At 30.5% G+C, this 26,037-nt stretch overlaps 1 protein-coding gene across 1 annotated transcript in view; it reads right to left on the bottom strand.

The window, feature by feature from the left end:
* Positions 1–26,037, bottom strand: part of LOC124355206 (Kv channel-interacting protein 4-like) — a 207,710-nt gene that overhangs the window by 157,531 nt on the left and 24,142 nt on the right. Inside the window, exon 3 of the mRNA XM_046806222.1 lies at positions 5,055–5,216. Coding sequence (XP_046662178.1) covers positions 5,055–5,216 — 162 coding nt within the window. The remainder of the gene's footprint in view (positions 1–5,054; positions 5,217–26,037) is intronic.

The raw sequence follows: 26,037 nt of genomic DNA, 5'->3' as shown, positions 1-26,037 counted from the left end.
ATTTTACATTTTTATTTGTACTCGAAGCTACAAGTACTATTTTAAGTTAATATAGCTCTTAGAATTTGTAAATGACTGAAATGTTACAAATGATTTAATGTTGCTAATTTGACGTTTCATATGTTTACTTGAGCATCGTTTACGTAGACAAAAAATGAATAAACCTTGTTTAGTTTGAATCTGATATTCTATTACTGCTTGGCACTAATGAGATAGGCAAAGCCGTCAAGTTTGGCTATCGACTGTAATGCATTCATTATTCCCTCGAGGCTGGAAGATAGAGGTGGTGCAGGGGTCAACTAGTTACATTGCTTCATGCGGGTGGTTAGATTTAGTGTGGAGGCGGATGAATTTGTTTTACTAATTTTAGCATAATAGGGTGGAATAATTTTATTAAAATAACACCATTAAATAGTCAAGATATGGTTGCTCGATAATTCTTACGCATAGCTAAAAACTTGTGTTATGGTTAAAAATAAAAAAATGGTTAAAAAAGATAGACTATTATTTGTTAACGGAAAGGGACAGAGTTTGTGCCAAATATGTTGTATACTTTATTTTATAACTAATTTAAGTAAGACGTTTATTTTTTAAACTTCTTGTTAACTTCTATTTATTCCTCAACATTTTGAAAGCAGATTGACAAAGTTAATTGTATTGAACTAAACCTAAACTAAACAAAAAAGTTTTGATTTAAAAAATGTAGCTCAAATATCTCAAGAATAGTGCAAGATGATTTACTTTATGTTCTTAATTGTTCTTTTAAATATGAAAATAACCTTCCTAATATAGTACTCTTCTTATTTAAAAAAAAAAAATACCACTATTACTACAAACATTAATATATTGACTACTTATTGAGAAACTTAACTCAAGTAAGAACAATTGTTTCCCACTGTAGTTACAGAAATTGAAACATTTAAGATTAATTTTGTAAAACGTTAAAAATTAAAAGTATTACATTTTAAATACATAATATGATACTAATAATACTATATTTTTGGATGTTTTATTTAGTAATAAAATAAATATAATATCATCATTATCAATATTCATTTTACCAAGTAATAATATAAATATGTGTATTTAGTTTATATAATTAGAAAATGAGTACTAAATGAATTAATTGAACATATCATGATTAATTCAATGTACGTAGCATTTTTATAAAATTGAAATAACCGTATTCAATAATTTATTTTAAATGATTTTCTTATAAGTTTGTAACGTCGAATTTACCTTAAATTATTCGTCTAAGTTACATTTTCGAGACAGTTATCTATTAAACTTTATAAGTGTACTTTTTTCTATAACTTTCTATTTCGTTTTAGATTCGAGTTTCCTGCTCATATAAATTAAACAGTAAAATCAATGAGAAACTATAAAAATATTAAACTGAATAAATGCAGTACAAGTTTATTCCTGTACTACGTTTTAGTAAGCTTCAATAAACCAAGCGGTTATTCTGCACCACAGATACGTATGTGTATGAATACTGGTGTATAGAAGTAAACAAGGCAAGATAATTTAATTATATTTTATAGCTTCCGGCGTTATTGTTTCACGAGCAATGAGGTAATTAATTAAACGACAGTTGATGGTAATTATTTATACAATTTTTTATTGTATAAAGGATGTATTTTACCGAGTATTTCCGATTATAAAAACTCGAAACATGTGCAAACAAGTAAAGAAAGCAAAATAAGGGACATGAGAGTATACACTTTGGTAAGTGCGCTTGGTTGCATGATTGTATTGGTACATTCTTCATATGAACACGTAAAAAATATTATTTCAGTAATTAGGATATTGTACAATATATAAAGTCAACATTTATTCATTGTAATAATTATTTCAAATCACTACACATGATTCAGTAAATTTATTACTGTATTTGACTTTACGAATTGTAAACAAATATTCACTACTTCTTTACAACATACATAAAAAGCAGATTTCTTAAACCTGCTTTTTTCATGTACAGTTTGTTAACGTTAGTGAAATAGTTGATACTTGTATAGTTCTTTACGAATTTTAAACAAATATTCACCATTTCTTTACAACAGACATTAACAAAACAGATTTCCTAAACGCGCTTTCTTCATGTACAGTCGATATAGGTAATAAGTTGATAAACTTTTCTAAAGAAACATGATAAAAAAGAAAGTACTATTATGTAATAGTCTTTTAATTATTCTAAAATCCTTTTATTCTAAAAGGAACAGTCATAAATGCCCATATGAGTCTAATACTAGTTAAAAAGTCTAGTGTCTTATATTGCATGAAATGGTAAGTGTTGTATGAATGTTTAGTTTTAAATTACCAGTGTTAAAAATTAATTAATTTATCAAACCTTGCGATACCTTATATCATATTAGTGACGAAATTGAACGATGTTTAATGTGATATAACTCTCGTTTATTAATATGATTGAGTCTTTGTAGAAAACAACAACTCTCCTTGTACATCAGCTGGATTATATTGAAAACCATATTTACAGTACTAGAAAAAACAAATTTTTAACACTCACTTTCAGTTGAATGAAAATTTCTCGTAGATAAAATTAGGCTAGTATTCGTATTACTTTTTTTATTAAACCTTTTTTGTGCAATAAAGTTATATTCTGACAATTTTTTAATATTTTTTATACTAGGTTTATTTATTTAAATCAGTTATTAAATTAATTGTTCTGAGTCACTAACATGTGTACGAAGACTTTAAGCATTTGAAATTCGAGGAAAACGACATTATTGGAAAATTTATATAAGTAGTTATCTAAATACTCAATAAAGTAGTAGAAATAAGAAATGAAGAGATTGAGTAATTATATAATTTATATTATACTGAAATTTTGCTCATCATCCTGTTTAGTATGAAATATGATGCAGTGGTCTAGGTAAACAATGTTTCAACAGCATGTGAAATTGTTTATGTAAATTCTGTTGAGCGCAGTCAAGTTTTTATAAATAAATTTGAGAACAAGATTTAATATCTTTCCATAATTATGTAGGCAGTAGAAAAATGTTATAATGTAATGATAGAATATTAAAAATATAATATTCTACATTAAGAATACTTTACTTTTTTACGAAAATATATTTTAAATCTAAAATAAGGTGTACGTATGTTTTAAAGAAATAAAAACAAATATAAGTAAATTAAACACTTTGATAAACCATTTATAATGGAACTTAATGTTCATTCATGATTATTTTAGTGTTTATATTTTGGGTTTCACCATTTATTAGTAAATTATCTTAAAACGTTTCGTTAAAGGTCACCTTTACTAGGGCCAAAGAAGGTGACATGTGGACAATTATTAGAACCACTAGAACATGGGGTGTCGTTCCGGATATTTTTATAACTGATCTTATATTTTTACAGTGATAAAGGTAATATAAAGAAAACATATCCTCATTTTTTCACAAATATTTTGAATAAATTGTCTTGGATGTTTTCAACAACTGGAAAATCTTCAATAAGGAGGTTTTCTTATTTACGAAAATAACAGTTTCATCATTTTTTGTCCGAGACAGTAACTTTATAATATCACCTGTTGTAAAAAATATTAAGTACTCTTATATCTTGTAGCTACATAGCTGAAATAATGTTTTTTGTGAAATTAAAGTTTTATTTTGAATTGGTTATAAATGTTAGGTTCCATCATGGGACATTTAGACATTGGTCCCAGTTAGAAACAAAATAATATTTTAGAGGTGCACAACCCAGATAAACTTGGAGCCGATATGTCTTAACATATTACATGTTTGCAATTAACTGGAATTATGTATGTGCTTCCAAACACTGATAGAGCCAAGATTCGAATATGGGATAGGACATTTTATATGAAAGAATGCATCCAAGTACATCAAAAAGTCAAGTTACAAGTCAGCATGCTGAAAACCGCATTCTAATGATATGGAGGTTGAAGTACAACAAATCCCTACATACGTAATTTATATGTAAGTGTGAAGTAATAATAAAGAAAGATAATCCACTATTTTTTCGGAAGAAAGGAATCGAACATGAGTCGTATAAAATTATTTCAAGGTGAAGGACCCAGTGCTATACTTAAAAAATGATCGTTAGAATTTGTTAATCCTGAAGTACGTCACTTCAATTAGAATATTTTAAACTCGCACTTAATATTGGAATAAAATTATAACGACTACGATTTTTATTTACCAAAATATGAAATTGACACGTGTCTGCGACTTTCTATTTTCCTTAGAGAAAAATTACAGTGAAGATCAACATGGTATATTTTTTGAATTCCGCCTGAGTCAATGGTAGGAAGCAACAAGTGCATTGCGACAGTGAGACCGGAGTACTACACTTAAGTGCCGAATTCAGATGGTATTTTTGTCTATTGGTCCTATAAAATGCTACTAGTTGAATAAATAAGTGAAAACAACCTACTAGACAAATGTTTTGATACATTGAAGCTGCACATATACAACACTTTAGATTACTCATAGGTAAGATCATATACATGTTTAAAACAGTGCAATGAAAATTTTTTTATAAAATAGCTATTAACTTCATATTTCTCTATTTTAGTCATGAATTCCAGCTTTTCCCTTTCCAATACAAATTAGGTGAATGTTTTTTATTTACTAGAAGGAAAGAGAGTCACTTATTCAAAGAAATAGTAAAAATCGTTAGTAAAAAAAACTGCATCATGTTTCTGGAAATGAAAAAGTGTAATTAAACAATAACATTGTTTTATGGATTTAATGGAATTAATCGTATATACTAGGACTAAACAAAACAAAACAATTAATTTTGTATTATTAACAATTTATTTCTTCCTAAGTATAATATACTATATGAATTTGATTTTGTATTGAGATAATAAATTTTAATTCATCCCTTAAAAATTGTTCTAACCTTAAAGTAACATATCATTATTGTTATTTTTCGAAAAGTGTCTTAATAAAGATTCTATAAAACACTGAGTTATCAGCTAAAATTTACTTTTTCGTGGATAATAGGTAAACGGGATATTGTTGAGTGGGAGAAATTAGGGAAAATAACGGAACGAGCCTACCTACCGTTCATTATAGACGAACAATCCTGGAGCAGCGGGCATGTGTGCGAACACTTCGACAGTACGCGGAGTTGTGAGCTCGGGTGGTCAGGCCGGCATGTGCGCGCGTCGCCCGCTCGTGGCGCAGCCTGGTGGACAATCTCCCGCACCTCGCCATCCACTATACCTGATCAGTAGAAACCACTTCTGCACTATTGCCGGTAGGTGAAGACCTTAATATCAGAAGTGGATAGCTCTCGTGGCGCAGCCCCGTATCCCACAACAATTACAGGTCATACAATTTGGGAATGGTATTTGTGGTTACATACTGTCTCCCTTTGATAATAAGAGGGTTAGTCCCACATCCAACAACAATTACAGGTCATACAATTTGCCCTTGGTATAGTTGGTTTACATATCGATTCCTTTTGATAATAAGAGGATTAGTCCCACATCCTACAACAATTACAGGTCATACAAATTTGACCATGGTATATTTGGTTTACATATCGGCTCCTCTTGATAATAAGAGGATTAGTCCCACATCCTACAACAATTGCAGGTCTTACAGTTTGACCTTGGTATATTTGGTTTACATATCGGCTCCTCTTGATAATAATAAGATTAGTCCCACATCCTACAATAATTACAGGTCTTACAATTTGACCTTGGTATATTTGGTTTACATATCGACTCCTCTTGATAATAAGAGGACTAGTCCTACATCCTACAACAATTGCAGGTCACACAGTTTGACCATGGTATATTTGGTTTACAAATCGGCACCTCTTGATAAAAATAGGATTAGTCCCACATCCTACAATAATTACAGATCATAGAATTTGGCCTTGGTATAGTTGGTTTACATATCGACTCCTCTTGATAATAAGAGGATTAGTCCCACATCCTACGACAATTATAGATCATATAATTTGGCCTTGGTATAGTTAGTTTACATATCGAGACCTCTTGATAATAATAGGATTAGTCCCACAACCTACAACAATTACAGGTCATACAATTTGACCTTGGTGTATTTGGTTTACATATCGACTCCTCTTGATAATAAGAGGATTAGTCCCAAATCTTACAACAATTGCAGGTCATACAATTTGACCTTGGTATATTTGGTTTGCATATCGTCTCCTTTAGATAATACGTGGGCTAATCCCACATCCCACAACATTTATGGGTCATACAACATGATCATGGTATTTTTGTTTACATATCGTCTCCCCTTGATAATAAGAGAACCTAGCCATATCTCACAACATTTACAGGTCATACAATTTGACCATGGCATTTTTTGTTACATATTATGAAATTTATGATTTTATGTGATTAATTATAACAGTAAAGTAAATAATTCAATAAATAACTCCCAAGAAGTAAAACAATTCTGGCACCAGTAGACCAAATATATAATAGTTTAAATAAATATTCGTAAATATGTTTAAACAGTAATCAACAATATTTATTTTTTTATGTAAAAGGGACACACGTTTAATGAGCAGTAATGCTAAAATATTCGTTACAAAAACACTCTAATTAGTTTTTTTATTTGGCTGCCTAACATCATGTGACGATATATGCGAAGTCTTACATAAATCTTAAAAAAAACCGTTAAGGCTCTCGCTGAACGAAAACAATCAAGCTATGAGGAGTATTTTGAATATATACAGGGTTAATAAAAAGTCTGGAGACCCCCACTAATATTGTAACGGCTCACACGAGAAAAACTAAACTCGTCACAAATTTATGTTATATTATGAGGTACATTTTGGGCATAATTACTGTTTCATTCACAAACCCAAAATGGGGGATTTTGGGGGCAGCTCAAAAATTTTAAATGTAAAGCCCCATCAAGTGACCTGTCATTTTCAAGCCCCTGTTACAAGAAAACAAACAACGCAAACTAGAGGTCTCTATCTTAACTCAGTAAAAAATTACTGCCAATTGAATTGTAGCACTGAAAAATCAAATAAATTTAGAAATTAGTATATAATTAGTACTGATTAATATCAATAAGGTATATTAAGACTCTTATAGAATAGATGCAACCACACTTGATTACGTCAAATGTCGTAATTGACTAGAAATACTGAAATTTAATTTTGAGTTTACCTGCAGTTCACCTTCCTTTCATTGCAGTCTTGAATCCTTGAAACTGGAGTCATGTTCGTCTGAAGAGATACAAATAAAGTCGACGACAAAAAAGATCAAAACGAAATATTGTTTTGACATCAGAAACACCTATAAATAGGTGAAGTGTCTACCTATAAATCTCATTGTCTACTGAAATACTTTTCTTTCTTTTTTACGTTCAAAGATTTTTAGACCAGTCACTATATCTTTAGTGTAGTCTATACAATTTTAAATATTTAAAAATAATGAAAAAATCCAAAACCCTTTTCAAAAACACAAAATAAAAAACAGAATAGAAAATAAAATATAAAAAATAATAAGTTAATAAGTAAACCAAGTATTAAACTAGTTGTCAAATATTTAAAAATAATGAAAAAATCCAAAATATTTTTCAAATATACAAAATAAAATAGAATTGAAAATAAAATATATAAAAATAATGAGTTAATTAGAAACCAAGTATTAAACTAGTGGTCAATGCTTGTCTTATTGAACGGATTCGATTGACAGCAATCGTTCAATTAGACTAGGGACTCCAGCGAGCAGAGTGGCCACTAAAGGTAATTGGATCGATGGGGACTAGCGCGGGACAAAGGACTGTCGCAACTAGACGCTAAAACGGGTTCGCGTCACATCACTATTTCTGGACATTTCGCTTACAAAGAGGATCGTGACTGTGTCATCACTTGATTTATACAGTGAATGTTTAATTGCGAAATGTACCTCATTAATGGGCTGTAGTGAAACGACCTTGGATTTCACCCTCTAAGGCACTACTGTAACTAAAGTCTCATTTTATGTCGTAACATTATGGGATGTGTTCAATTTTAAATACATATTTAAATATTCTTAATAGCGACAAGGTACGTTAAAAGCGCTTTATGAATTCCGCAAAGGTTTCAGGCATCCCAAAAATCTCATGTTTCAGGTTCAATTTTCATTAGTAAATAGAGGCCAACCTAAATTTTCATCTCAAGATAATATTCTAAAGAGCGACGAGGTAGGAGAACAACAAACCGCTTTATAAATTTCGCAAAGGTTTCGGGCATCCCAAAAAACCTCATGTTTCAGGTTAAAATTTTGTTGGTAAATAGAGGTATTGCCAACCTAAATTCTCTCCTCAAGATAATATTCTAAATAGCGACAAGGTACGAGTACAAGTAACCGCTTTATAAATTTCGCAAAGGTTTCGGGTATCCAAAAAAATCTCGTTTCAGGTTCAAATTTCGTTGGTAAATAGTGGTATTGCCAACCTAAATTCTCTCCCAAGATAATATTCTAAATATCGACGACTAACCGCTTTATAAATTTCGCAAAGGTTTCAGGCTTCCCCAAAAAATGTCATGTTTCATGTTTCAATTTTCATTAGTAAATAGAGGTATTGCCAACCTAAATTCTCATCTCTATATAATATTCTAAATAGTGGTAATGTAGGTAATATTTCCAACTTCACTATTTAGAATTCTTGTGGACAGATCATTCAATCATTCAAAAGAATATGTTTACAGTGGCATAAAAAAGAAATTATACAGGCTTCTTAGAAATGTACAACCGTAAAAATCATTCGCGACCGTGTAGAACTCAAGTTTCATGCACCCATGATACGTTTATATTTTTCATTAAATTATGTTTTATAGCAGTGTTAAAATATTAAAGTTCAGGTAAGCTGGAGATCGTTTTACAATAAAAGAGTGCGCTGGAATCAAATCTTATCAACTCCTTTTAACATTAACTTTCCATTCTATCCTAATAATATTATAAATGCGAAAGTGTCTTTCTTTGTTTCCTTTGCTGTCACGCATAAAGTATTCAACGATCAAAAGTGGTAATGTAGGTAATATTTCCCACTTCATTATTTAAAATTCTTGTGGACAGATCATTCAATCATTCAAAAAATTATGTTTACAGTGTCATAAAAAAGAAATTATACAGCCTTCTTATAAATGTACAACCGTAAAACTCATTCCCGTCCGTGTAGAACTCAAGTTTCATGCACCCATGATACGTTTATATTTTTCATTAAAATATTTTTTATAGCAGTGTTCAAATAATAAAAGTTCAGGTAAGCTGGAGATCGTTTTACAACAAAAGAGTGCGCTGGAATCAAATCTTATCAACTCCTTTTAACATTAACTTTCCATTCTATCCTAATAATATTATAAATGCGAAAGCGCCTTTCTTTGTTTGCTTTACTTTCACGCATAATCTATTCAACGTTGCACTAAAATTTTACATGGAAATTCTTAGGATCTTTGGTATGAATATAGGTCTATTCTTATTTTGAAAATCCAGCGATGTAGCGAAAGACCCCTCATTGGTCTATAAAATTTTGATATATTAATCGAAAGAGTCTTTCAAATGTAATGAATTATTCTGTATTAACATTGTTTAACGACAACAGAAAACTATGTTTATTTAATTTACCACTATTTAAAATTTGTTTACTTGCATAGTTTGTAAATTATATTAGTTTTTAAACTAAATAACCATCGGTTTTCACGTCGTTTTTTCAATTTTACCTATTAGGTAGTAATATAACTTAGAAAATTACCTTATAAAATGTCCTAAAACATAAGATGATGAGAATTTAACTCCAAGGACTCCTTTTAAAGCATTTGACAAGAGCTATGCTACATAATAGTTCACTGGACTGTGCTTTTAAACTAATGTACCAATTCTCTAAATGTTCTAAAAAAGTAAAAATATCTCTAGTTTATAAAGAAGCAACCACGTAAGTGTGTTATTAATGGAATTTAACCGCATACTTTTAGCAAATATTAAGAATTAGATATAAAATCTATTGATGCATTTGGATTTATACTTACTTTTTTCAAACTGAATCACTTTTCACATGTACACCACAAAAAATTAGGGCAGGAAAGTGTTGGATTATTAACATACTGCTTATGGAACTGAATAAGAATCACTAATACAGGTCCAATTCTGCTAATTTTTTTTCTTTAGTTAGTTAAGTAAATTTAAAAAACTTATTAAAACATATACGAACTTATAAAAACATCGTTTTTCAATCTTTAAATTGAAAATCTCCTTTATAAAAGACAAATATTTTTACAGGCTGAGTGTTAGTGAAGCCCATAAATTGAGGGACTGAACAAATTTATTTGTCTGTCTGTCTGTCCCCATGGTACTGGAGAACGTATTGATCTGTAGACTTGAAATTTTGCATGATGATTCATTCCTTGATACTGTACATCTAGTTTGACGATGGTGCATGTATTTCCATGGAATTTGGCTTAGCGTTAACAAAAACTTTACTTTGCTCTTACGAGTAACATTTATGGCAGTGGGAAAATGATGTAACAAATAAGTTTATAAACAAACTGAATGCAATAATATGACATTTTAACTTCTGAAAGTAACATATGTAACTATAGACTTGGTACTATTGATGCAACCTCAGAAAAGCCTATTACAAGATGGGTAATGTGGCGTAATCTCACTTTGTACACAAATTATCAGGGTCTCTGGAAGAAATGTTCTGACACGATCCTCTTGATATGTGACTAACACGATCCTCTTACATGTAACTAACAATCCTTCTTACAACGGCCATTCCAATCCAATCCTTTTGAAGCTAAGTTTATATGAATCATGCGATTCTGTGCCTTACACCCTGAAGTATATTACAATGGTTGGGTTTACAAATTTTATAGTTTGATGTGTAGAAGTTTTCATAACTGAAATGAAATCAAAATATCTATATTCCTTCTACAACATTACACTTCATGCGTCATATAAAATAGTAAGAATATACTCGACCATCCTACCCAGTTTTGATGGCCGGCAGTAAAAAAAATACACTATTAACAGTCAATACTTTTATGACACTGAGAATTGGTATTCGGCCTCTGTAGTGCTATCACTTTATTAGCTTACAAACTACTGTGGACAGTCTTAAACCTTACTTATTAATATAAAATTAAGCAACCGAAACACAACGACTAGAACGATTTTACACACTTTTTACCAATTAATGCTACTTTCGTAGTTTATTTATTTTATTTTAACTCATGAAACGTAAATTTCCCTATACTCTATTTACAACCTATATACTATTCTATCTGTTAAATGTTTGGTTTCTTCAGAGTTCATCACCCATTTTTCAGGTGAGCTTTAAATGTTTTATTAGATTTACAATTTTTTATTTCAATTGGTAACATTTATTTATTACTTCCAACGGTACAACGCCATTTAACATATTTGCAAAATTACAGACTTCTAAGATGACTATATTAAATTAAAGCTAGAAAAATAGAATATCACATTGTACACAAAACAACAACACAACAATCAGCATAACAGACCATCATGAGGCGAAGCAGTAACAACAATAGTTTGACACCAAAAATTATTTAACATTCATAGCAAGAATGCAACAAATCAATAACATATTAAAACACTTTCGGCCTAAAAAACAAACGATTTTTTAAAAAGATTTTTTAACTTTTGGTCTTATAACTGCTTTGCTTTTTACGTTCCGCGTCATGTACGTATGCTTATATAACTTTAGAGTTTATAGATGTTACAGTTTGCTTTGCTTGGATTTTAAAGTTTTCACTCTGCCCGCTAACAAAGGTCACTGCGTTTGCTTGTTTTATTTTTAATTCAAAGCTGCAAGGTTATACATATACCGTACATCAGTCCTATTCCATAGGTCCCATAGGTGATTTTTGGCACTGGGAGTAAACAATGGGTGAGCGATATTTTATATAATAGTAATAAATTTTAATTAAAATCAACTGTAAACGAGGTTTAAAACCCAATTAAAGCCCGTTGTTGATTCTAATAAATCCTATCTATACGTAAGAAAGGATAAACACCCAATTACTAAAATAATTCTTTAACTTCCTAGTACACTTAAATATGTACAATATCAAAAATTGATTTTTTGTAACGTATAAAACATTGTTTTTCTTCAAAATATTTCAAAGACTAAGAATGTTTTATACATTTAATTTTTAGAACTTAAAATTACCTTTTTTGACAGGCACAATATTGTTGTTTATTACAGTTTTTTATAATTAGCCTTTGATTACCATAAAATTGCTGTTCAGTTCCTATTTACAGCAAACCTCTAAGATTTTATTCCTTGGAATAAAATTTACATGAACAGACAGATACTAAATGAATCAATCTAGATCATGACACAATCAGATACAATCTATTGTGTCGGAACCTATTCCTAATCATGTATCAAACCGATTCACATTGTATGTTTATCAAGATTTGCTCATTTACAAAACATGGCAGACTTTGTCATAGAATTGTTAACAAGCTTTAATCCATTGCGTGTCATTAATCCTATTAATTAATAAGCGACTAATTAGCACTGCATTATCTGGGTTAATTAACGAATCATCGATTAATGACCAAAAGTCTGTTGGGAGACAATAGATTGATGCGGTTGCAGTTTAATATATTGCCAGTCTGTCAAGGATGGTTCAATGAAGGATTCCATTCATTCAGGAACTAAGTAGGTTGCTCTCAAAATTTCAAGCCTACGAGCTCATTGTATGGTGATAGTCAGGCTGGATGTGTCACAACGTAACATATTTAAATATCGTTGAATTATATTTACTGCATTTAAAATTGCTTTTACTATTTTATTTTTATTCCCATGATCGTTAATTATTAGACTACGTGAATACTTTTCGTTAACTTCAGCCAAATCCCATGGAGTGACATGCATCATCGTCGAAATGAATGTTGCCTACATAAAAATGAAGCTTCTTGTCAAATTTTTATTCTGAAGATCGGTTGGTTCTTGAGAAATTGAGTGAACAGACATATAGAAGGACAGACTTACAGGAATAAAATATTTACAACTTCTCGAGTGATGGATTCGCTATCAATCATTCAGTTATAATGTGCAAACTTGGATGGACGCATGAATGTTTGTTCTTCCATACACAAATTACTGAATCAATTTAGCTGAAGTTCTGTAATATCTTAATTTAAAGAACTGAATAACGTGGAGACTTATTCATACTGGGAAATTTTATAGAGCTCAGCCCTACGGGCAATAAAATATAATGCTATTATTGGGTAGAAATACAATATACATTTTTCAAATTTTGTTATACTAATTTGCCATACATAAATCTTAAAACTGTAATAATTTAAAGACGTTGCCTGTCCAAAACAAACACCATAATAAACTGTTCATTCCGCCTTTATTTCTGGTTTGTGAAAAAACAAGTGGAAACCATGTAAAGGTTGGTCATAATAAAAAACATGTAATTTTTAATATTCCTTTTTCCACCTGGGAATTTTAAAGACACTTTTAAAATTTAATATAATTCACACATACGAACAAAAGTAAAGGTAAGAAATACTCTCAAAAACAACACTTATTAGTGACACACAAAGAAAATCCTTTAGAAATACAATCGTCATATAAATTAAAAGTAACACTAAGCTATTTCCGTTATAATTAAAGCAGACTTGAATGGATGTGCTGTGACACAAGAAGAGATGCCCTCTGCTATCTACTCCATACAAACCCTCACAGATACCTCTTTAGCCAGTGAGTGGAGTGTAAACAAACATTAATGGGGAAGTTTCAGTTATAATTGCATCATCTTAATTAATGGATTTTCAGATGGGACGAAGTAACCGATTTCAAGAGCACTTGGTGGTATAATGAAGTACGGGTTTATTTCCATCGTTATCTCCTGCAGTCACGAGTAAGAGAACATTTCATTTCCAACATTGTGGTTTTAAAATGTGCTAACATTACAAAAAGTTCTGCCTATTGACTGATTTTCTCAAATAATTACTTATTCTGTCGTAAATATTTTTTTTACTATACTATACTTAAAACCAAAATGTTACGAGTGTAGTTCTGAAGCTACTCCTGGGTGCTACAATGTACCCAAAGGTACGAAGTCAAATAGTTCAAACTGTAGTCATAACACTAATATAGTTTAGACTTTTACTACGTCATCTTCCTAATACTGTAATCACAACACTATAGTAGCTTTGCTTTTAGTAGGCCATATTTCCTAAGACTGTAATCATAACCTGACTAAGACTGTAGTTTCGACTTTTAATAAGTATCTTCTTAAGACTGAAGTCATAACACTAATATAGTTTAGACTTTTACTACGTCATCTTCCTAATACTGTAATCATAACACTTAGTAGTTTAAACTTTTACTACGTCATCTTCCTAATACTGTAATCATAACACTATAGTAGCTTTGCTTTTAGTAGGCCATATTTCCTAAGACTGTAATCATAACCTGACTAAGACTGTAGTTTCGTCTTTTAATAAGTCATCTTCTTAAGACTGAAGTCATAACACTAATGTAGTTTCGACTTTTAATAGGGTATTTTCGAAATAATAAAGTCATAACACTATAATAGTTTCAAATTTTTTAAAGACATATTCTTAAGATTATAGTCATAGCACTACTTCAGTTTCTAATTTAAAACAGTCATATCCGTAAGGTTGTAGTCATAACACTATCGTAGTTTCGACTTTTAATAAGTCATCTTCTTAAGACTGAAGTCATAACCCTACTGTAGTTTCGACTTTTAATAAGTCATCTTCTTAAGACTGCAGTCATAACCCTACTGTAGTTTCGAATTTTAATAAGTTATTTTCTAAATAATAAAGTCATAAACACTACTGTAGTTTCAAATTTGTATAAGTCACATTCTTAAGATTATAGTCATAGCACTACTTTAGTTTCTAATTTAAAACAGTCATATTCGTAATGTTGTAGTCATAACATTACTATAGTTATGACTTTAATAGGTCATCTTCTTAAGACTGTACTCATAAAACTGTAGTAGATTCGACTTTTAATAGGCCATCTTCTTAAGATGCAGTCATAACACTACTATAGTTTCGACTTTTAAAAGATAATTTTCTCAGATGGCTTATTAAAAGTCAAAACTACAGTAGTGTTATGACTACAGTTTACACTGTTTGACGATGGTAAGTTATTATTAGTTGATTTTATACTTTCAGCACTTAAACCTCTATGTATGACCATGACCACAATATAAGCAATGTACCATTAATTTTTATGAAAATTGTTTTGAACGCTCTAAAAGTAAATAACAAACCAAAGCTTTCTCAGGCTTGTTGCAGACTTGTTTTTGGAATCAAAGTGTTTTAAAATAAGTCGTCACTAAAATTAAGCAAATAACTGTCTGATATTTTCACATGAGACATATGTTTATACAAAATCGCCATATAATATGTTTTAAAACTGCGTTGCAACCGATGCAAAAGTAGTTGAACATACTGTGGGCGATAATGACTCGATGAAATGGATTTAATACACCGGGTTACGTGGAAAAGTCACACGTGCCATTGGTCTGTGATAATGACAAGCTAGGCCCCATTAGCTTCACCAATCATTAAATCAGATCATTGTTTGTATTTAAAATGTATGGTAAAACATTTTAATGAATTCCGGATACGATATTACACTACCACTGATTTTATAAATGTAACATATTATAAATATGACAATAGTTTAATTCATAGTTTTACAATATTAGTATAGATCATTACCATCTTTCACGTTGTAATTTTTTAGTTAAATTATATGAAAATTTAATGAAATATTTGCAGTTTAGCCTATTTTTTTTTAAATACATTTGCTGTTATAATGATAATACAAATTCTCTTGAGGTTTCACCTCACAACCAATCCAAAATACATCCATAAAGTCTAATTGGAGCAAGATTTTTGGAACAATTTGAAAATTCTTTAAATATTATTAAATGTTAATGAAATAATACTTATCCAAATTGTTAATTTTTTGGACGAGGCCTTTCGAAACCAAAGGTTTTCATCATCAGGCGACTCCACAAATAGATATTTACATAATTTTTGTTACAATTAATATTAAAATATGTAAATATGCAAATACAAATATTTTGGAAATATTTCAGCCAGTAAGAAAAAACTCATGAACAATGAAGAAGGACCTATTGAAAATTACAGTCTTCTTTCTTCTCAATTTATTCAAAAACTAAACTGTAGTATTATTTAATTTTTCATAAAAATTTGTCAGAAACGTAGTGTGACTGATTTTTTGTTTCAATGCAAGATCGCAAATGTCCGGAAAAAATCCAGTTTCCTTATTTTTCAGGTCAAGACAAACATATTTCACTTTATGAACATGAGTCTCCGATGGTTAGTTTCCATCTTTATGACTGTATGTGCTCTTTATAATAAAAATAATGTACTAAACTATAATTATACAAAATGCTACTAAAAATTTATAAAACTACGGCCAGTAAGTGAAAACATAATTTTAATGAAATTATTACTATTAGGGTTTTAAATGTGGCGGCCATTAAAATTTTTAAACTTAGAATATCTTAATAACCAGTAATATTTCTCAAGATTTACTAGAACAACAGTTTTTAGTTTATTGTATTACAGATGTAATGCCTCCAAAATTCTTAAAATTGAATAATAAATAACTTATTTAGATCAGATTTACCATGAAAAGACATGGCCCACATTGAGGGTTCCCGTTTATTCATTTTTTGAATTGTTGACTACTTGCTGAGAACCTTAATGTGAGCCATGTCTTGTCACAGTAAATCTGCTGTAAACCAGTTATTTATTGTTCAATTTTAATAATTTTGGTGTCATTAGATTTATTGTACAATCCTCTAAACACTGTTAGTCTTGTATGTCTTTAGAAAAATAATTGGTATTAACAATATTGAAAATATAAAAGTTTTAATGCCGCCATTTTAAAAATACCAATGATAATTTCATGATATTTTTCACTTACTGGCCGAGGTGTAACAGAAGTATGAGCCAAATTTGTTGCAATTTAATTCATTAGTCTTTAAGATATTAATTTTTGTATAGCAAAACAAATACAGACAGACAGATGGGAAACTAAGCATCGGAGACCCATGTTCATATGGTGAAATCTTGACCTGAGCAATAACGTGGTATACCTTTGTGCAGAGAGTTAGGGGACACCCTGTATAATAAAGTTAATAAATCTAGGTATAACCTGTAGTTATTTAAACTTTGTTAAACACCTTAAGGCCCGTAATTTACAAATTATTGTTGAGGAAATCATAAAAATTCAACATTGTAATAGTTTGTTGAGTTGTATTTTTAAATATTTTATTTGAGCAAGCGTTAACATTAAATAAAGGGAAACTGAAAGTCTGCAGCGACATTTGCAACTGTATCAACTCGAACCGTACTAATGGACAAGTCCTGTTCTAGTGTTGTATGCGTAATAACGTGTGTTGAGAGACTAACAAGGAGTGTTCATTATCAGCACACAAGTCCGAGAGGTGTTAATTTGTCCCCGCTATTAATTACGGCAGCCTTAAACATACAACAGTGCCAATAACACGTTAATGGATCTTGCTTTACTTTTAACTGTGTGACGATAACGATTACTAAGAAGTAATATATCGAGTTAAATACCGAGTTAAAAGTTTACACATAGGTACTCGAACCTGGATGGCTTTCTTGACTTGTAATATGATATTTTTACAGCGGCTTGAGAAAAAACAGAGACATGGAAACTATCATGCCTAACCACTCTTTCCTAGATTACAGTCCAAAAAATTTAATCACGCAGAACCATTATTTTGAAATAGAACATAAGTTTAGTAACAGTTTTCCACTCTTTTCCTTATACCGAAAGTAGATTACAAGCGCCGGATGTAGATGCTGTTTGGACAAAGTACTATTCTCAAAGGTGCAGTTTAATATTTTTTCATGATCTGAAAAAGAAAATAAATTAAATATTTAACACCATATATAACTTAGATCGGAATTATATTACAAAAGTCGGAAGTAGAAACTTTTGGTGGGACCTATGTATAAAAATGTTTTAATGATGGGAGCAGAAAGGAAACCTAATTTTTTCACGACATATATTTGAATCTGTAACTGAATTTAAAAGACTGGAATAATCCATTTTTTCACATTAGTATTCTTCCCAGACCTATTTTTACATGTCACTTCCCCTTTGGGACATTCAAACCACTCAACTATTGCATCGGGACATCGTCAACCGGAAGTAAGTTTAAAAAGCAGGAAGAAGCGCTGTTTGAGAAGTAAGCTTCCGAGACTTATCTATTAGTATATTTCAATGATCGAAGCAAACTCAAATTTGAAGTGTAAACTCAGGAAATAAGTTTAAATTACAACAATAGACTCATTTTTACCGTCTCAGTCCAACATATGTATGTACGTTTTTCATCGAGACAACAATTCACTCAACTTTGTCGTACCTTAAGTTCATTGTACTGTAAGTGAATTTACGTTATTATTACAGATTTCCCTTTAACGTTTTAGGATTCAAAGTCCTACATATGTTCTCTTATAGTTGGGAGATTAGATAATACGCTCCTACGGTGTCGCTTAAATAACTCAGTCAAGAAGTATATTACTATGAATTTGACCTTCCAGATATTATGTGTACATTTTATGATTAGGGCAACAATTCAAAGGCTACTTCGGCACCAGAAATACCTTAAATACCAATGACCGGAAGTAATCAACTTTGACCAAAGCATACTTTTTTTTCTTAATCGAGACAAAAGTGCAAACGCAACTGAGGCACCAGAAGTAGAATCCAATGACTGGAAGTAGTCACTTCAAGACCGAATTAGAGTATTTTCAGACCAACCTACGTAATCAACCTTTTCAATATAAACAATACAAATGCTACTACGGCACAGATTACAAGAGTAGGAAGTAGAACATATTGACAGAACTAGTTTTAAACCAAGTATTTATATATTTGCCTGATCAGTGATGTAAAGCACGCATTGAAGAGAACATTATCTTACTTTTAAAGTATTACGACGCTTAAGACGTCATAAGCGGCACCATTTTTTTCACAAATGTACATTTTTACCCTGCATATCTTTTTTATATATTTTTTAAATATATATATATTTGTAAAAAAGCAAAACCTATTCCTATTGCTATGAGTACCAATTACTTAACTCCTTAAGGTAATTAATTATCTTAATTACTTAAGGTTTTCTTGTGGTGTGCACTTTGTGTTATATATTATAGATTGGGAGAACAAGGCAAATATTTTTTTCTACCTGGGCATCAGAAATATAACAAGTTTGAACCAAGGTCTCAAACATTATATAATAATAAAAAATACAAAAAATAATAATAAATTTAAATATATACATAATTAAAGAATGACTTTGTAATTTCTTATTTTATTCGTATACATAATTATAAAAAAATCTGAATTTATTATTTTTGCACTCACTAGAAAAATATTAAAATACATACAGAATTAATGATTACAGACAATATAGTAGAATATGAGAGCATCCAATCATAGCAGAGTGAGTACAATATAATCCAATAATGAATTTGCAATGCAGATTACATTGCTTGTTGTTATTCCTGTTATTCCTAATAATTACAACGTTAACTAGTAATATATCGTGTGTTTGCAAGTGAACAATAAATTAAAATAAGTCCAGAAGACCGTGAATATTACGAGTTTCGTTTTGTTTGTTATAAATCAATAAATAGAGACAACTATGGCATAGTGTTCATCCTTTACATAGTGAACAAAGTAGAGAGAGAGTCCTCAATTAATAATTGTTCGATTTTAACAGTCATAACACTACTATATACTTATTAAAATTCGAAACTAAAGTAGCATTATGACTACAGTTTACAATGTTTGACGAAGGTACGTTATTATTAGTTGATTTTATACTTTCAGCACTTAAACCTCTATGTGTGACCATGACCACAATATAAGTACCAATGTTCAATGAATTTTTATGAAAACTGGTATGAACATTCTAAAAGTAAATAACAAACCAAAGCTTTCTCAGGCTTGTTGCAGACTTGTTTTTGGAATCAAAGTGTTTTAAAAGAAATCGTCACTAAAATTAAGCAAATAACTGTCTGATATTTTCACATGAGACATATGTTTATACACAATCGCCATATAATATGTTTTAAAACTGCGTTGCAACCGATGCGAAAGTAGTTGAACGAACTGTGCGCGATAATGACTCGATGAAATGGATTTAATACACCAGGTTACGTGGAAAAGTCACACGTGCCATTGGTCTGTGATAATGACAAGCTAGGCCCCATTAGCTTCACAAATCATTAAATTGGACCATTGTTTTAGCATTGTTTGTATTTAAAATATATCGCAAATCATTTTAATAAATTCCAGATACGATATTACACTAGCAGTGGTTTCATAAACGTAAAATATAAATCTGACAATAGTTTAATTCATAGTTTTACAATATTAGTGTAGATCATTACTATCTTTCATGTTGTAATTTTTTAGTTAAATTATATGAAAATGTAATGCCATATTTGCAGTTAAGCTTGGCTTTTTAATAACTTTGTGGTTCTAATGATAATACAAATTCCCTTGAGATTTCAGCTCACAACCAATCCAAAAATAACCATAAAGTCTAATTAAAGACTCTTGGAGCAATTTTAAAATTCTTGAAATATTACTAAATAATGTTAATGAAAAAAAAATGCTATTCCAAATTGTTAATTTTTTAGATGAGGCCTTTCGAAACCAAAGGTTTCATCATCAGGCGACTCCACAAATAGATATTTACATAATTTTTGTTAAAATTAATATTAAAATAACATATGATGTAAATATGCAAATACAAAAGTTTTGGAAATATTTCAGCCAGTAAGAAAAACTCATGAACAATGAAGAAGGACCTATTTAAAATTACAGTCTTTTCTTCTCAATTTATTCAACAAATAAACTGTATTCTCATCTAATTTTTCATAAAAATTAAAAAATAGGAGTGTGACTGATTATTTGTTTCATTGAACGATGGCAAATGTCCCGAAAAAAAATCCAGTTTCTTTATTGTTAAGGTCAAGACTATAAATATTTCACCATATGCGTCAACATGGGTCTCCGATGCTTAATTTCCATCTGTATGTCTCTTTGTGCTTTTTTATAACAAAATAATGTATTACAAACTAATTATACCAAATTTTACTCAAAATGTAGCCTATAATAGTACGGCCAGTAAGTAAAAAACAGGTAATGAAATTATAACTATTAGACTTTTCAAAGTGGCGGCTATTAAAAATGTTAAACTTACAATATCTTAATAACCAGCAACCTTTCTCAAGATTTACAAGAATAACAGTTTTTAGTTTATTGTATTACAGATGTAATGCCTCCAAAATTCTTAAAATTGAATAATAAATAACTTATTTAGATCAGATTTACCATGAAAAGACATGGCCTACATTGAGAGCTCCCGTTTATTCATTTTTTGAATTGTTGACTACTTGCTGAGAACCCTAATGTAAGCCATGTCTTGTCACAGTAAATATGCTGTAAACCAGTTATTTATTGTTCAATTTAAATAATTTTGGTGTCATTAGATTTATTGTACAATCCTCTAAACATTGTTATTCTTGTATTTCTTTAGAAAAATAATTGGTATTAACAATATTGAAAATATAAAAGTTTTAATGCCGCCATTTTAAAAGTACCAATGATAATTTCATGATATTTTTAACTTACTGGCCGAGGTGTAACAAAAGTACGAGCCAAATTTGTTGTAATTTGATTCATTAGTCTTTAAGATATTAATTTTTATATAACAAAACACATACAGAAAGGCAGATGGGGAACTAAGCATCGGACCCCTTGTTCATATGGTGAGGTCTTGACCTGAGCAATAACGTGGTATACCTCTGTGCAGATAGTTAGGGGACACCCTGTATAATAAAGTTACTAAATCTAGGTATAACCTGTAACTATTTAAAACTTTGTGGAACACCTTAAGGTCTGTAATTTAAAAATTATTGTTGAGGAAATCATAAAAAATTGTAATAGTTTGTTTACTTGTATTTTTAAATATTTTATTTGAGCAAGCGTTAACATGAAATAAAGGGAAACTGAAAGTCTGCAGTGACATTTGTAACTGTATCAACTCGAACCGTACTAATGGACAAGTCCTGTTCTAGTGTTGTATGCGTAATAACGTGTGTTGAGAGACTAACAAGGAGGGTTCATTATCATCACACACGTCCGAGAGGTGTTAATTTGTCCCCGCTATTAATTACGGCAGCCTTAAACACACAACAGTGCCAATAAATACGTTAACGGAACCTTCTTTACTTTTAACTGTGGATGATAACGCTTTCTAAGAAGTAATATATTGCGAAATACCTGGTAAAACGTTTAAATATTAATATAAACTATTATACAATGTAAAAAAATATCATTTAACTGTAACAAAGCAATAAAAGTTACTATGTCATAATATATTAAATTATTTTTACTGACCAAACGTATCGACCAATAAAATATGCATAGTGTATGTTAGGCGTTTAGTGTTATTTGTAAGATTTAAATGTTTCCCAAAAAGCTTCATATGAAAAGATAAGGACAAAAACTGAGAAACAATCTATTATACACCATGATAGCTAATTGAACCTAACGTAGCAAAAGACAGTATTTTAATATTTATTTGTCTACTTATAATGAGAGACTGTGCAATAATAAATCATTTTTTTATACCCATTGTTTTCAAACTGTACATTGCTTAATAAAATATAATAATAATAATAATACTTTATTTCCACCATTTAAAAGACAAATACAAAACGATTTACATTCTTAGGAAATACACTGACCAAAAACCAGTAGCTGGTCAGCGTAACAAAAAAAAAAAAAATTACAAAATAAAATAAAAGAGTCCTTTCCTAGTAATAAACAATATTCCAGCCAACAAGCTGCTCTCCATGACGTCTGCATATGGCTAAAACGTCCAGAGGCATATAATGATAAACAGTACATATACATACATACATACACACATACATATACACTTAAATAGACATACATAAACATACATATACACACATACACATACATACATACAGTATACATAAATATACAATACAATATATAAAGTTACCATTCACTAACCTATAATCACAATAAATCTGATACATTGATTATAAATTTGGCCAATACTAATTACAAGGAAAAATAACAAAAGTTGTAATAGTGGTAAAATAAGAAATCTGTGTACTATTTGAAAAAACTAAAAATCGAATATTCAGCTCAAAACATTTGTCAATTTACCAATATCAAGATGTGTCAAAAGCCAAGCTTTCAGCATTTTAGAAAACAATTCAAGACATTGCATGATTTTATTTCGCTTGGAATCTGATTAAAAAGCTTCGGTCCTATATACTGAATGGATTTCCTAAAAGATTCTTTGTTTACTTTTGGTATTCTGAAAATTCTGTTATTTATACTTCTGGTCCTGTGCAACAAATCATTTGTTCCAACATTTCCACTGCGCAAATAAAAAATTCTTAATACTTCATATACATACAAATGTTCTACCGGCAAGATTTGTAACTGAACATACAGGGGGAAAGCACTTTCTCTTCTATTTTTTTTTTTTCAATATTACACGAATCAAGTAGTTTTGTGTTATTTTTAATTTATTGATTAAATACTTGTATGCACCTCCCCAGAAATGTACAGCATACTGCAACCTTGATTGTATTAGGGTAGAGTATAATGTTCGCATCAAGTTCGTATCACAAAAATTTCTGAGAAAATAAAAAGTTCTAATCGTAGATCTTAATTTGCGATGCAACTCCACGATATGATTTTCCCAAGTTAATTTATAATCCATGGTAACGCCGAGATATTTAAAAATGTTTACTTTCTCTACAGATTGACAACTACACAGATCTGGGATACAATGTATTCTGTGGTATTTTAATTGTAATGGGAAATCAAAATCTCTAAATCCAAAGTTGATATATTTGGTTCTTTTAACGTTAACCTTCATATCATTTTTAAAGCACCAATTTTTTAAGAGATTTAGGTCACAACTTATCCGATCGTATAATACCTCCGCTTGAGAATATGACAAAGCAACATCATCCGTAAAAGCACTTACTTTACCGAAAAATTTACTTTCTAATAAATCATTTATAAAGACCAAAAATAAGGTTGCTGACAAAACCGATCCTTGCGGTACTCCCGACTTCACGGTCAGAGGGGAGCTTAGACAGTCTTTAATACGTACCAGCTGTATTCTGTTCACCATATGTACCTGAGCTATATGTGACAGCTAACAAAACCGAACCTAACGAAGAGATAGTATATTAATATTGATTTTTGTACTTGAGTTATTACGCAATGATAAATGATTCTTTCAAATTTGTGGGATTCATATAAAATACTTTAGTACAAAAATGAATTCGTGCATAAAAACACAAATCTTACGAGTGGTATCAGTTGAATTAAGAACAATGTATTTTTAGTTTTTAACCCGTTTTTCTTAGGGTTATTGCTATACGGCCTTCTAGTTTATATCTGTCCGTACTTTGAGTCACAGGCCGATGCGAGGATTTTATCAACAGAATAAGGAGGAGAGTTAGTGCAGTTTTTAACACGTTTTTCTAAAAGGTTTATTGCTATACGCCTTTCTAGTTTATATCTGTCCGTCCTTGTGAGTAACAGGCCAATGCGAGGATTTTATCAATAGAATAAGGAGGAGAGTTAGTGCAGTTTTTAACACTTTTTTCTAAAAGGTTTATTGCTATACGCCTTTCCAGTTTATATCTGTCCGTCCTTGTGAGTAACAGGCCAATGCGAGGATTTTATCAATAGAATAAGGAGGAGAGTTAGTGCAGTTTTTAACACTTTTTTCTAAAAGGTTTATTGCTATACGCCTTTCTAGTTTATATCTGTCCGTCCTTGTGAGTAACAGGCCAATGCGAGGATTTTATCAATAGAATAAGGAGGAGAGTTAGTGCAGTACAAGCCGATCATTGCTGATCCGATGTTACGGATAAAAACCTGATTTGAATATGAGAATCTTTAATTCAGTTTCATATTTCATGCCTTAGACTGTGAGTAGAAGAAAAATGTTATAATTATGAAGAAAAAGCGACTTCCAGTGTTTATTTGACCTTCAGATCAGATGAATAATAACTTAAGAATAATAAAATAATGAAATATTAATTAGGTGAGAATCTAAATGTATAAACCGCAGATGAAGAAAAGACCTAAAAACAACTCCACAGGTAATATGACAACCAGTTGCAAGATACCTAAAAAATGTCAATACGTTATAGACGATAATTACTTAAAACATTCCTTCAACAGTCAAATAATAATAAACATATATTATTGTCTATAAGTAATATGCTGTTTAATATAATAGGAAGGTGAACTGGAGCTAAACTCAAAATTCTATTGAATCAACCCTTCCTACCATAGCTACATTATGTGTAGAAAACTCGGTTGCTCCACCGTGGTTAGAGATTGTCTCTATCACATCGTAGTGCACTCAATTGTGTATCTGATGAGACAATGAGACTACTAATTCACCTATTTATAGGTGTATCTGAGGTTGACACGATGTAAAAGTTTCGCTTTGAGCTCCTTCATCATCAAGTTTCTTTGATCTCTTCAGACGAATATCACTCCAGATTATGGGAGTCAAGTCTAAGACAGCATCAGATACCAGACGCTGCAACAAAAGGATGGTGAACTGGAGCTAAACTCAAAATTCAACCTTCCTACCATAGCTACGGTATGTGATGTTCATTATAGTTACTACTATGATGTACATAAAAACTTTAACAAACATCTTTAAATAATTTGAAAATATATTTTTTTGCGTTGAACCAAATTTTATTACTTACTATACAATAACAGTCATGATAGAAATCTAAAGCAGAACATGTTCTGCAGTACAGCAGTTCAGTAGTTTGTATTGCTTTGATGCAATGATAAGTGAAATTAGCAAATCGATATGCTATGACCTTATGATACATAGTTTATAGCATTACATCGA

This window comes from Homalodisca vitripennis, chromosome 1, assembly GCF_021130785.1.
Source record: "Homalodisca vitripennis isolate AUS2020 chromosome 1, UT_GWSS_2.1, whole genome shotgun sequence".
NCBI lineage: Eukaryota > Metazoa > Arthropoda > Insecta > Hemiptera > Cicadellidae > Homalodisca > Homalodisca vitripennis.
The sequence above is the reverse complement of the archived record's forward strand: the minus strand, read 5'-3'. Positions and strand labels throughout refer to the sequence as shown.